Source organism: Oncorhynchus masou, chromosome 9 (assembly GCF_036934945.1).
Source record: "Oncorhynchus masou masou isolate Uvic2021 chromosome 9, UVic_Omas_1.1, whole genome shotgun sequence".
Lineage (NCBI taxonomy): Eukaryota > Metazoa > Chordata > Actinopteri > Salmoniformes > Salmonidae > Oncorhynchus > Oncorhynchus masou.
The window spans coordinates 88,599,431-88,614,430 of record NC_088220.1 but is presented as its reverse complement, the minus strand read 5'-3'; the positions used below and the strand labels follow the sequence as shown (position 1 = coordinate 88,614,430).

The window sequence follows — 15,000 nt, the reverse complement described above, 5'->3', positions numbered from 1 at the left end:
TCAGTGACTCTGACATCTACAGGCACATCTCTGGTGTGAGCCTTGCAGATGTTCAACTATTGTTCAAAGGAAACTCTCACACACAGTGTTGTTTCTAGTCCTCCATCCTTACTGTCTGTCTGTCTGTCCTTACTGTCTGTCTGTCTGTCCTTACTGTCTGTCTGTCCTTACTGTCCTTACTGTCTGTCCTTACTGTCTGTCTGTCCTTACTGTCTGTCCTTACTGTCTGTCCTTACTGTCTGTCTGTCCTTACTGTCTGTCTGTCTGTCTGTCCTTACTGTCTGTCTGTCCTTACTGTCTGTCTGTCTGTCCTTACTGTCTGTCTGTCCTTACTGTCTGTCTGTCCTTACTGTCCTTACTGTCCTTACTGTCTGTCTGTCTGTCTGTCTGTCTGTCTGTCTGTCTGTCTGTCTGTCTGTCCTTACTGTCTGTCTGTCTGTCCTTACTGTCTGTCCTTACTGTCCTTACTGTCTAGGGGTTAGGGTTCAGAGGTTAGGGTCTAGGGGTTAGGGTCTAGGGGTTAGGGTACAGGGGTTAGGGTCTAGGGGTTAGGGTTCAGAGGTTAGGGTCTAGGGGTTAGGGTCTAGGGGTTCGGGTTCAGAGGTTAGGGTCTAGGGGTTAGGGTTCAGAGGTTAGGGTCTAGGGGTTAGGGTACAGGGGTTAGGGTCTAGGGGTTAGGGTTCAGAGGTTAGGGTCTAGGGGTTAGGGTACAGGGGTTAGGGTCTAGGGGTTAGGGTCTATGGGTCAGGGTCTAGGGCTTAGGGTCTAGGGGTTAGGGTACAGGGGTTAGGGTCTAGGGGTTAGGGTTCCGAGGTTAGGGTCTAGGGGTTAGGGTCTAGGGGTTAGGGTCTAGGGGTTAGGGTACAGGGGTTAGGGTCTAGGGGTTGGGGTCTAGGGCTTAGGGTTCAGGGGTTAGGGTACAGGGGTTAGGGTACAGGGGTTAGGGTCTAGGGGTTAGGGTCTAGGGGTTAGGGTACAGGGGTTAGGGTCTAGGGGTTAGGGTCTAGGGTACAGGGGTTAGGGTCTAGGGGTTAGGGTACAGGGGTTAGGGTTCAGGGGTTAGGGTACAGGGGTTAGGGTCTAGGGGTTAGGGTACAGGGGTTAGGGTTCAGGGTACAGGGGTTAGGGTACAGGGGTTAGGGTCTAGGGTACAGGGGTTAGGGTACAGGGGTTAGGGTACAGGGGTTAGGGTCTAGGGGTTAGGGTCTAGGGGTTAGGGTACAGGGGTTAGGGTACAGGGGTTAGGGTTCTCACTGTGCATGGTATTCTGCTGACGGTTCCTCCACAGACACATGGTGATGAAGACGAGAAGGATGAGGACCATGACCCCTAGAACACAGCCCACGATCAGGTACAGCAGGCCCCCGGGCGGGGTGGGGGTGTCTGGGGGGTAGGGTCCTGGTGGGGTGATGGGGTGCTGGCTGGGGACACCTGGGGGCTGCCGCGCTGTGTGGGGGGAAGAGGGCTTGAGTTTACTGATCCCTCTCTCCACAGTCTTCTCTCAACTAGTACTAGTAAACAGTGTGAAACCCAGCAGTCTTCTCTCAACTAGTACTAGTATGTTTACCCAGCAGTTTTCTCTAAACTAGTACTAGTAAACAGTGTGAAACCCAGCAGTCTTCTCTCAACTAGTACTAGTATGTTTACCCAGCAGTCTTCTCTCAACTAGTACTAGTATGTTTACCCAGCAGTCTTCTCTCAACTAGTACTAGTAAACAGTGTGAAACCCAGCAGTCTTCTCTCAACTAGTACTAGTATGTTTACCCAGCAATCTTCTCTCAACTAGTACTAGTAAACAGTGTGAAACCCAGCAGTCTTCTCTCAACTAGTACTAGTATGTTTACCCAGCAGTCTTCTCTCAACTAGTACTAGTAAACAGTGTGAAACCCAGCGGTTTTCTCTCAACTAGTACTAGTATGTTTACCCAGCAGTCTTCTCTCAACTAGTACTAGTATGTTTACCCAGCAGTCTTCTCTCAACTAGTACTAGTAAACAGTGTGAAACCCAGCAGTTTTCTCTCAACTAGTACTAGTATGTTTACCCAGCAGTCTTCTCTCAACTAGTACTAGTATGTTTACCCAGCAGTCTTCTCTCAACTAGTACCAGTATGTTTACCCAGCAGTCTACTCTCAACTAGTACTAGTATGTTTACCCAACAGTCTTCTCTCAACTAGTACCAGTATGTTTACCCAGCAGTCTTCTCTCAACAAGTACTAGTATGTTTACCCAGCAGTCTTCTCTCAACTAGTACTAGTATGTTTAACCAGCAGTCTTCTCTCAACTAGTACTAGTATGTTTACCCAGCAGTCTTCTCTCAACAAGTACTAGTATGTTTACCCAGCAGTCTTCTCTCAACTAGTACTAGTATGTTTAACCAGCAGTCTTCTCTCAACTAGTACTAGTATGTTTACCCAGCAGTCTTCTCTCAACTAGTAGTAGTAAACAGTGTGAAACCCAGCAGTCTTCTCTCAACTAGTACTAGTATGTTTACCCAGCAGTCTTCTCTCAACTAGTACTAGTATGTTTACCCAGCAGTCTTCTCTCAACTAGTAGTAGTAAACAGTGTGAAACCCAGCAGTCTTCTCTCAACTAGTACTAGTATGTTTACCCAGCAGTCTTCTCTCAACAAGTACTAGTATGTTTACCCAGCAGTCTTCTCTCAACTAGTACTAGTATGTTTAACCAGCAGTCTTCTCTCAACAAGTACTAGTATGTTTACCCAGCAGTCTTCTCTCAACTAGTACTAGTATGTTTACCCAGCAGTCTTCTCTCAACTAGTACTAGTATGTTTACCCAGCAGTCTTCTCTCAACTAGTACTAGTATGTTTACCCAGCAGTCTTCTCTCAACTAGTAGTAGTATGTTTACCCAGCAGTCTTCTCTCAACTAGTACTAGTATGTTTACCCAGCAGTCTTCTCTCAACTAGTACTAGTATGTTTAACCAGCAGTCTTCTCTCAACAAGTACTAGTATGTTTACCCAGCAGTCTTCTCTCAACTAGTACTAGTATGTTTACCCAGCAGTCTTCTCTCAACTAGTACTAGTATGTTTACCCAGCAGTCTTCTCTCAACTAGTACTAGTATGTTTACCCAGCAGTCTTCTCTCAACTAGTACTAGTATGTTTACCCAGCAGTCTTCTCTCAACAAGTACTAGTATGTTTACCCAGCAGTCTTCTCTCAACTAGTACTAGTATGTTTACCCAGCAGTCTTCTCTCAACTAGTACTAGTATGTTTACCCAGCAGTCTTCTCTCAACTAGTAGTAGTATGTTTACCCAGCAGTCTTCTCTCAACAAGTACTAGTATGTTTACCCAGCAGTCTTCTCTCAACTAGTACTAGTATGTTTACCCAGCAGTCTTCTCTCAACTAGTACTAGTATGTTTACCCAGCAGTCTTCTCTCAACTAGTACTAGTATGTTTACCCAGCAGTCTTCTCTCAACTAGTACTAGTATGTTTACCAGCAGTTCTATAAAACATTCATATTGTTACATTGTGGTCTATAAAACATATATATTGTTACATTGTGTCCTATAAAACACTCATATTGTTACATTGTGTTCTATAAAACATTCAAATTGTTACATTGTGTTCTATAAAACATATATATTGTTACATTGTGTCCTATAAAACACTCATATTGTTACATTGTGTCCTATAAAACATTAATATTGTTACATTGTGTCCTATAAAACATTAATATTGTTACATTGTGTCCTATAAAACATTAATATTGTTACATTGTGTCCTATAAAACACTAATATTGTTACATTGTGTTCTATAAAACATTAATATTGTTACATTGTGTCCTATAAAACACTAATATTGTTGCATTGTGTCCTATAAAACACTAATATTGTTACATTGTGTTCGATAAAAAACTCATATTGTTACATTGTGTTCTATAAAAAACTCATATTCTTACATTGTGTTCTATAAACATTAATATTGTTACATTGTGTCCTATAAAACATTGTGTGTGTGTGTGTGTGTGTCTGTGGGGGGGGGGGGGGTCCAGTTCTACCTTTGGTCTCACAGATCATGACGTTGCTATATTCACTCTCTCCCCCATCGTTGAAACACTGCATCTTGATGTCATAGGATGTCTCTGGCTGGAGCTGACCTATCAGGTGCCACTGTTTCAGACCTGGGGGAGAAAGAACGAGAGAGAGAAAGTGAGATGTAGAGAGACAGAGAGAGAGACAGAGAGAGAGAGAGAGAGAGACAGAGAGAGAGAGAGAGAGAGAGAGAGAGAGAGAGAGAGAGACAGAGAGAGAGAGAGAGAGAGAGAGATAGAGAGAGAGAAAGAAAGTTAGATAGAGAGAGAGATAGAGAGAGAGACAGAGAGAGAGAGAGACAGAGATAGAGAGAGGTAGAGAGACAGAGAGAGATAGACAGAGAGAAAGAAAGTGAGATAGAGAGAGAGAGGCAGAGAGAGACAGAGAGAGAGAGATAGAGAGAGAGAAAGAAAGTTAGATAGAGAGAGAGATAGAGAGAGAGACAGAGAGAGAGAGAGAGACAGAGAGAGAGAGAGGTAGAGAGACAGAGAGAGATAGAGAGAGAGAAAGAAAGTGAGATAGAGAGAGAGAGGCAGAGAGAGACACAGAGAGAGAGGGAGAGATAGAGATAGAAAGACAGAGATATAAATATGGGTTGAAGTTACAATGGTTTTTGTTATTCACCGGTTGCCCTTTTCTCGTGTCAACAGGTCACAAATCTTGCTGCTGTGATGGAACATTGTGGTATTTCACCCAGTAGATATGGGAGTTTATCAAAATTGGATTTGTTTTCAAATTCTTTGTGGGTCTGTGTAATCTGAGGGAAGTATGTCTCTCTAATATGGTCATACATTGGGCAGGAGGTTAGGAAGTGCAGCTCAGTTTCCACCTCACTCAGTGGCCAGTGTGCACATGTAATGGTATTACATTTTTTTTACCCTTTATTTAACTAGGCAAGACAGTTAAGAACTAATTCTTATCTCCAATGTCGGCCTACCAAAGGCCTCCTGCGGGGACGGGGGATTAAAAATACAAAACACAAAATAAAACACTATAGGACACTACACACATCATGACAAGAGAGACACCACTACACTACATAAAGAGGGGCACCACTACACTACATAATGAGGGACATCACTACACTACATAATGAGGGACATCACTACACTACATAATGAGGGACATCACAACACTACATAAAGAGGGACATCACAACACTACATAAAGAGGGGCACCACTACACTACATAATGAGGGACATCACTACACTACATAATGAGGGACATCACTACACTACATAATGAGGGACATCACTACACTACACAATGAGGGACATCACAACACTACATAATGAGGGACATCACTACACTACATAATGAGGGACATCACTACACTACATAATGAGGGACATCACTACACTACATAATGAGGGACATCACTACACTACATAATGAGGGACATCACTACACTACATAATGAGGGACATCACTACACTACATAAAGAGGGGCACCACTACACTACATAATGAGGGACATCACTACACTACATAATGAGGGACATCACTACACTACATAATGAGAGACATCACTACACTACATAATGAGGGACATCACTACACTACATAATGAGGGACATCACTACACTACATAATGAGGGACATCACTACACTACATAATGAGGGACATCACTACACTACATAATGAGAGACACCACTACACTACATAAAGAGGGGCACCACTACACTACATAATGAGGGACATCACTACACTACATAATGAGGGACATCACTACACTACATAATGAGGGACATCACTACACTACATAATGAGGGACAACACTACACTACATAATGAGGGACATCACTACACTACATAATGAGAGACACCACTACACTACATAAAGAGGGGCACCACTACACTACATAATGAGGGACATCACTACACTACATAATGAGGGACATCACTACACTACATAATGAGGGACATCACTACACTACATAATGAGGGACATCACAACACTACATAAAGAGGGGCACCACTACACTACATAATGAGGGACATCACTACACTACATAATGAGGGACATCACTACACTACATAATGAGGGACATCACTACACTACACAATGAGGGACATCACAACACTACATAATGAGGGACAACACAACACTATATAATGAGGGACATCACAACACTACATAAATAGTTGCAAGATTGAATCCCCGAGCTGACAAGGTACACATCTGTCGTTCTGCCCCTGAACAAGGCAGTTAACCCACTGTTGCTTAGTTAAATAAAGGTCAAATTAAAATAAAATAAATAGAAACTTAAGACAACAACAGGCACATGTTTTATTTCACCTTTATTTAACCAGGTAGTCCAGATCACCTTTATTTAACCAGGTAGGCCAGATCACCTTTATTTAACCAGGTAGGCCAGATCACCTTTATTTAACCAGGTAGGCCAGAACACCTTTATTTAACCAGGTAGGCCAGATCACCTTTATTTAACCAGGTTGGCTTGTTAAGAACTAGTTCTCATTTACAACTGTGACCTGGCCAAGATAAAGCAAAGCAGTTCGACACAAACAACAACACAGAGTTACACATGGAATAAACAAACATACAGTCAATAATACAGTCTAACAAAAGAAAACAAAGTCTATATACAGTGAGGGCAGATTAGGTCAAATAAGGGAGTTAAGGCAATAAATAGGCCATGGTGGCGAAGTAATTACAATATAGCAATTAAACACTGCCTATCTTCTCTTGAGAGCCATGTCTGCCTACGGCGGCCTTTCTCAATAGCAAGGCTATGCTCACCGAGTCTGTAACACAGTCAAAGCCTTCATTTTGGGATGTCACAGTAGGTCAGGTATTCTGCCACTGTGTTACTCTCTGTTCAGGGCTTTCTCTCTCAGTAGTCCCATGAGGAAGCAGACAGTTGCTTCACTCCAGACAACCTCCTTATATGACAGCCGACTGTTAGTGCTGGCCCTGCTCCAGCATTACCCCCCTCCATCCCCATCCCCACACACCCTAGTGCCCTGTAATCAGAGAAGGGACAACTGTCTGTTCCAGGGAAATGCCACGTTTCATTTCTCATTTCTAGTAACTGAGGCCTACAACTGAATGCTGAGAATGTGTAGTGCTAGACTACAGGATTACTAAAACTAGCTGTGTGTACAAGTGCAGTATATGAAGCTAATCCTGTGTAATGGAAGTCTTCCGACTAGCTTGGAGAGACAGTACCGTATCGAAGAGCCCTCACTGCTGCTCCACCAAACTGGAAGTCTTCTGACTAGCTAGGAGAGACAGTACCGTATCGAAGAGCCCTCACTGCTGCTACACCAAACTGGAAGTCTTCTGACTAGCTTGGAGAGACAGCACCGTATCGAAGAGCCCTCACTGCTGCTACACCAAACCTTGAAGTCTTACGACTAGCTTGGAGAGACAGTACCGTACCGTATCGAAGAGCCCTCACTGCTGCTACACCAAACCTTGAAGTCTTCCGACAAGCTTGGAGAGACAGTACCGCATCGAAGAGCCCTCACTGCTGCTACACCACACCTTGAAGTCTTCCGACAAGCTTGGAGAGACAGTACCGCATCGAAGAGCCCTCACTGCTGCTACACCAAACCTTGAAGTCTTCCGACTAGCTTGGAGAGACAGTACCGTATCGAAGAGCCCTCACTGCTGCTACACCAAACTGGAAGTCTTCCCACTAGCTTGGAGAGACAGTACCGTATCGAAGAGCCCTCACTGCTGCTACACCAAACTGGAAGTCTTCCGACAAGCTTGGAGAGGCAGTACAGTGCTGTATCGAAGAGCCCTCACTGCTGTTACACCAAACTGGAAGTCTTCCTACTAGCTTGGAGAGACAGTACCGTACCGTATCGAAGAGCCCTCACTGCTGCTACACCAAACTGGAAGTCTTCCGACAAGCTTGAAGAGACAGTACCGTATCGAAGAGCTCTCACTGCTGCTCCATCATCCTATTTATCCAACTTAATTGAGGAAAATAAGAACAATCCAAAATGTATTTTTGATACTGTCGCAAAGCTAACTAAAAAGCAGCATTCCCCAAGTGAGGATGGCTTTCACTTCAGCAGTAATACATTCATGAACTTCTTTGAGGAAAAGATCATGATCATTAGAAAGCAAATTACGGACTCCTCTTTAAATCTGCGTATTTCTCCTAAACTCAGTTGTCCTGAGTCTGCACAACTCTGCCAGGACCTAGGATCAAGAGAGACACTCAAGTGTTTTAGTACTGTATCTCTTGACATAATGATGAAAATAATCATGGACTCTAAACCTTCAAGCTGCATACTGGACCCTATTCCAACTAAACTACTGAAAGAGCTGCTTTCTGTGCTTGGCCCTCCTATGTTGAACATAATAAACGGCTCTCTATCCACTGGATGTGTACCAAACTCACTAAAAGTGGCAGTAATAAAGCCTCTCTTGAAAAAGTCATACCTTGACCCAGAAAATATAGAAAGCTTTCGGCCTTTATCAAATCTCCCAAACCTCTCTAAAATGTTTTTGAAAAAGCTGTTGAAGGACCTCGGCGTTACTCTCGACCCTGATCTCTCTTTTGAAGAACATATCAAGACTGTTTCAAGGACAGCTTTTTTCCATCTACGTAACATTGCAAAAATCAGAAACTTTCTGTCCAAAAATGATGCAGAAAAATGAATCCATGCTTTTGTCACTTCTAGGTTAGACTACTGCAATGCTCTACTTTCCGGCTACCCGGATAAAGCACTAAATAAACTTCATTTAGTGCTAAACACGGCTGCTAGAATCCTGACTAGAACCAAAACATTTGATAATATTACTCCAGTGCTAGCCTCCCTACACTGGCTTCCTGTCAAAGCAAGGGCTGATTTCAAGGTTTTACTGCTAACCTAAAGCATTACATGGGCTTGCTCCTACCCATCTCTCTGATTTGGTCCTGCCGTACATACCTACACGTATGCTACGGTCACAAGACGCAGGCCTCCTAATTGTCCCTAGAATTTCTAAGAAAACAGCTGGAGGCAGGGCTTTCGCCTATAGAGCTCCATTTTTATGGAATGGTCTGCCTACCCATGTGCGAGATGCAAACTCGGTCTCAACCTTTAAGTCTTTACTGAAGACTCATCTCTTCAGTGGGTCATATGAGGAGTGGGAAGGTGAACGGAAAGGCTCTGGAGCAACGAACTGCCCTTGCTGTCTCTGCCTGGCCGGTTCCCCTCTTTCCACTGGGATTCTCTGCCTCTAACCCTATTACAGTGGCTGAGTCACTGGTTTACTGGTGATCTTCCATGCTGTCCCTAGGAGGGGTGCGTCACTTGAGTGGGTTGAGTCACTGAAGTGATCTTCCTGTCTGGGTTGGCGCTCCTCCCCCTTTGGTTGTGCCGTGGCGGAGATCTTTGTGGGCTATACTCGGCCTTGTTTCAGGATGGTAAGTTGGTGGTTGAAGATATCCCTCTAGTGGTGTGGGGGCTGTGCTTTGGCAAAGTGGGTGGGGTTATATACTGCCTGGTTGGCCCTGTCCGGGGGTATCATCAGACGGGGCCACAGTGTCTCCTGACCCCTCCTGTCTCAGCCTCCAGTAATGATGCTGCAATAGTGTCAGTCTGTTAAATCTGGAGTATTTCTCCTGTCTTAGCCGGTGCCCTGTGTGAATTTAAGTATGTCCCTCTAATTCTCTCTCTCTCCATCACTCTCTTTCTCTTCTCTCGGAGGACCTGAGTCCTAGGACCAAGCTTCAGGACTACCTGGCCTGATGACTCCTTGCTGTCTCCAGTCCACCTGGTCGTGCTGCTGCTCCAGTTTCAACTGTTCTGTCTGAGGCTATGGAATCCTGACCTGTTCACCGGACGTGCTACCTGTCCCAGACCGGCTGTTTTCAACTGTGTAATACCTGAGTACATTGTTATAGAAGCTAACCCTATGTAATACCTGAGTACATGGTTACTAAGGTTAACTAGTATATATACATATAAACACACACCTTGTCCCGCCCCCTCTCTTCCTCCCTCGTCTAATGCTCTCCTTCCCTGCCTTCCTCCCCCGTCCCCCCTTTACCTCTCCTCCCTCCCTCCCTCCCTCCCTCCCTCCCTCCCTCCCTCCCTCCCTCCCTCCCTCCCTCCCTCCCTCCCTCCCTCCCTCCCTCCCTCCCTCTCTCTCTCCCTCCCTCCCTCTCTCGAACCGTACTCAGATTTCAGTTCAGGGCCATTAGCACTCAGACATTTATTAAAAAACACATTTCACAGAAACACAGACACACACAGACACACATACACACACAGTAAACTGACCTTCAACTACGTCCCGTTTGTAATCACTGTCATTGTCACTATCAGTAGGTCTGTAGTAGATGTAGAATCCTTGGATGGGTGTGTTGTTGTTGCTAGAAGGGGTGTACTGGAGGAACCACACAGAATCAGAGTTAGATCACAGCATCTCAGCATACATAACAACTGCCTGGTTGACAATGTAAACATTGAAGAGTAAAGAAACCTCTCGAAAAGGAAAGGGTGAATCCTCACACTAAGCGACCCGTTCATCAATATGACTGTTGTAATAGTTCTAATCGTCTTCTCAGAACACAACAGAGTTCTAATCGTCTTCGCAGAACACAACAGAGTTCTAATCATCTTCTCAGAACACAACAGAGTTCTAATCGTCTTTGCAGAACACAACAGAGTTCTAATCATCTTCGCAGAACACAACAGAGTTCTAATCGTCTTCGCAGAACACAACAGAGTTCTAATCGTCTTCTAAGAACACAACAGAGTTCTAATCGTCTTCGCAGAACACAACAGAGTTCTAATCGTCTTCTCAGAACACAACAGAGTTCTAATCGTCTTCTCAGAACACAACAGAGTTCTAATCGTCTTCGCAGAACAAAACAGAGTTCTAATCGTCTTCTCAGAACACAACAGAGTTCTATTCGTCTTCGCAGAACACAAAGGAGCTCTATTCGTCTTCTCAGAACACAACAGAGTTCTATTCGTCCTCTCTCCTCTCTCAGCCCCATGCAACATCAAACACACGCACACGCACGCACGCACGCACACACGCACGCACACACACACACACACACACACACACACACACACACACACACACACACACACACACACACACACACACACACACACACACACACACACACACACACACTCTGGGTGGTGGTATGCAGTACTGACTGTCCAGCGTAGCATGATCTGAGTGTCGCTGACGGCGTCTGTAGAGGAGATGTGCGGTCCGGCCACCGGGCGGTCTGAGAAGCGTGGGCTCGCTGCTGACACCTGGTACGGCCTAGAGGTGGCGCTGTGAGGACTGTCCCCATTCTGGTTCATAGCTAGAACACGGAATTTATAGGTGGAGCCTGGAGACAGAGGAGCACATGGAAAGAATGAAATAACACGGGGAGTACCCTTAACCCCTAACCCTAACATGGGGAGTACCCTAACCCTAACCCTAACATGGGGAGTACCCTAACCCTAACATGGGGAGTACCCTAACCCTAACACGGGGAGTACCCTTAACCCCTAACCCTAACATGGGGAGTACCCTAACCCTAACACGGGGAGTACCCTTAACCCCTAACCCTAACATGGGGAGTACCCTAACCCTAACCCTAACATGGGGAGTACCCTAACCCTAACATGGGGAGTACCCTAACCCTAACATGGGGAGTACCCTAACCCTAACCCTAACATGGGGAGTACCCTAACCCTAACATGGGGAGTACCCTAACCCCTAACCCTAACACGGGGAGTACCCTTAACCCCTAACCCTAACATGGGGAGTACCCTAACCCCTAACCCTAACACGGGGAGTACCCTTAACCCCTAACCCTAACATGGGGAGTACCCTAACCCCTAACATGGGGAGTACCCTAACCCCTAACCCTAACACGGGGAGTACCCTTAACCCCTAACCCTAACATGGGGAGTACCCTAACCCCTAACATGGGGAGTACCCTAACCCTAACATGGGGAGTACCCTAACCCCTAACATGGGGAGTACCCTAACCCTAACATGGGGAGTACCCTAACATGGGGAGTACCCTAACCCTAACATGGGGAGTACCCTAACCCCTAACCCTAACCCTAACATGGGGAGTACCCTAACCCTAACATGGGGAGTACCCTAACCCCTAACCCTGACCCTAACATGGGGAGTACCCTAACCCTAACATGGGGAGTACCCTAACCCCCAACCCTAACCCTAACCCTAACATGGGGAGTACCCTAACCCTAACATGGGGAGTACCCTAACCCCTAACCCTGACCCTAACCCTAACATGTGGAGTACCCTAACCCCTAACCCTAACCCTAACATGGGGAGTACCCTAACCCTAACATGGGGAGTACCCTAACCCCTAACCCTGACCCTAACCCTAACATGGGGAGTACCCTAACCCCTAACCCTGACCCTAACCCTAACATGGGGAGTACCCTAACCCTAACATGGGGAGTACCCTAACCCCTAACATGGGGAGTACCCTAACCCTAACCCCTAACCCTAACATGGGGAGTACCCTAACCCTAACCCCTAACCCTTAACCCTAACATGGGGAGTACCCTAACCCTAACATGGGGAGTACCCTAACCCTAACATGGGGAGTAACCTAAACCCTAACCCTAACATGGGGAGTACCCTAACCCCTAACCCCTAAACCTGGCCCTAACCCTAACATGTGGAGTACCCTAACCCCTAACCCTAACATGGGGAGTACCCTAACCCTAACCCCTAACCCTAACATGGGGAGTACCCTAACCCTAACCCTAACATGGGGAGTACCCTAACCCCTAACCCTAACCCTTAACCCTAAAATTGGGAGTACCCTAACCCCTAACCCTAACATGGGGAGTACCCTAACCCCTAACCCTAACATGGGGAGTACCCTAACCCCTAACCCTAACATGGGGAGTACCCTAACCCCTAACCCTAACCCCTAACCCTAACATGGGGAGTACCCTAACCCTAACCCCTAACCCTAACATGGGGAGTACCCTAACCCTAACCACTAACACTAACATGGGGAGTACCCTAACCCTAACCCCTAACCCTTAACCCTAACATGGGGAGTACCCTAACCCCTAACCCTTAACCCTAAAATGGGGAATACCCTAACCCCTAACCCTAACATGGGGAGTACCCTAACCCTAACCCCTAACCGTAACATGGGGAGTACCCTAACCCTAACCCCTAACCCTAACATGGGGAGTACCCTAACCCCTAACCCTTGACCCCTAACCCTAACATGGGGAGTACCCTAACCCCTAAACCTGGCCCTAACCCTAACATGTGGAGTACCCTAACCCCTAACCCTAACATGGGGAGTACCCTAACCCTAACCCCTAACCCTAACATGGGGAGTACCCTAACCCTAACCCCTAACCCTAACATGGGGAGTACCCTAACCCCTAACCCTAACCCTTAACCCTAAAATTGGGAGTACCCTAACCCCTAACCCTAACATGGGGAGTACCCTAACCCCTAACCCTAACATGGGGAGTACCCTAACCCCTAACCCTAACATGGGGAGTACCCTAACCCTAACCCCTAACCCTAACATGGGGAGTACCCTAACCCCTAACCCTTGACCCCTAACCCTAACATGGGGAGTACCCTAAACCTAACCCCTAACCCTTAACCCCTAACCCTAATCCTAACCACTAACCCTAACCCATATCCCTAACCCCAACCCCTATCCCTAACCCCTATCCCTAACCCTTAACCCTAACCCTTAACCCCTAACCCTAATCCTAACCACTAACCCTAACCCATATCCCTAACCCCAACCCCTATCCCACACACTCTTAGAAAAAAGGGTACGGTATTGTTCCAAAATATCAAAATACACATCATGTACATTTAATGGTACACATAATGTCACATGGTACACATGGTACCTTTTCGGGTACATGAGCAGATAAAAAATGGTTCATATTTTGGACTCCATGCTTGAATATAAAGGTACAATGAATCATCACACTCTCAAAAAAAGGGTCCACAATTTGAAGGTACATTTCTGTTTCCCTGGATACAAACCTTCTGTTTCCCAGGGTACAAACCTTCTGTTTCCCAGGGTACAAACCTTCTGTTTCCCAGGGTACAAACCTTCTGTTTCCCAGGGTACAAACCTTCTGTTTCCCAGGGTATACACCTTCTGTTTCCCAGGGTACAAACCTTCTGTTTCCCAGGGTACAAACCTTCTGTTTCCCAGGGTATACACCTTCTGTTTCCCAGGGTACAAACCTTCTGTTTCCCAGGGTACAAACCTTCTGTTTCCCAGTGTATAAACCTTCTGTTTCCCAGGGTACAAACCTTCTGTTTCCCAGGGTATAAACCTTCTGTTTCCCAGGGTACAAACCTTCTGTTTCCCAGGGTACAAACCTTCTGTTTCCCAGGGTACAAACCTTCTGTTTCCCAGGGTACAAACCTTCTGTTTCCCAGGGTACAAACCTTCTGTTTCCCAGGGTACAAACCTTCTGTTTCCCAGGGTACAAACCTTCTGTTTCCCAGGGTATACACCTTCTGTTTCCCAGGGTACAAACCTTCTGTTTCCCAGGGTACAAACCTTCTGTTTCCCAGGGTACAAACCTTCTGTTTCCCAGGGTATAAACCTTCTGTTTCCCAGGGTACACACCTTCTGTTTCCCAGGGTACAAACCTTCTGTTTCCCAGGGTACAAACCTTCTGTTTCCCAGGGTACAAACCTTCTGTTTCCCAGGGTATACACCTTCTGTTTCCCAGGGTATAAACCTTCAGCTTCCCGGGGTATAAACCTTTTGTTTCCCAGGGTACAAACCTTCTGTTTCCCAGGGTATAAACCTTCTGCTGCCCAGGGTACAAACCTTCTGTTTCCCAGGGTACAAACCTTCTGTTTCCCAGGGTATAAACATTCTGTTTCCCAGGGTATAAACCTTCTGCTGCCCAGGGTACAAACCTTCTGTTTCCCAAGGTATAAACCTTCTGTTTCCCAGGGTATAA

The 15,000-nt window shown here is 46.0% G+C and overlaps 1 protein-coding gene across 1 annotated transcript in view; it reads right to left on the bottom strand.

Annotated features, from left to right (window-relative positions):
- cdon (cell adhesion associated, oncogene regulated) overlaps positions 1-15,000 on the bottom strand; it is a 151,114-nt gene that overhangs the window by 12,775 nt on the left and 123,339 nt on the right. The window contains 4 exon segments of the mRNA XM_064975394.1: positions 1,255-1,446; positions 4,024-4,146; positions 10,309-10,414; positions 11,203-11,384. Coding sequence (XP_064831466.1) covers positions 1,255-1,446; positions 4,024-4,146; positions 10,309-10,414; positions 11,203-11,384 — 603 coding nt within the window.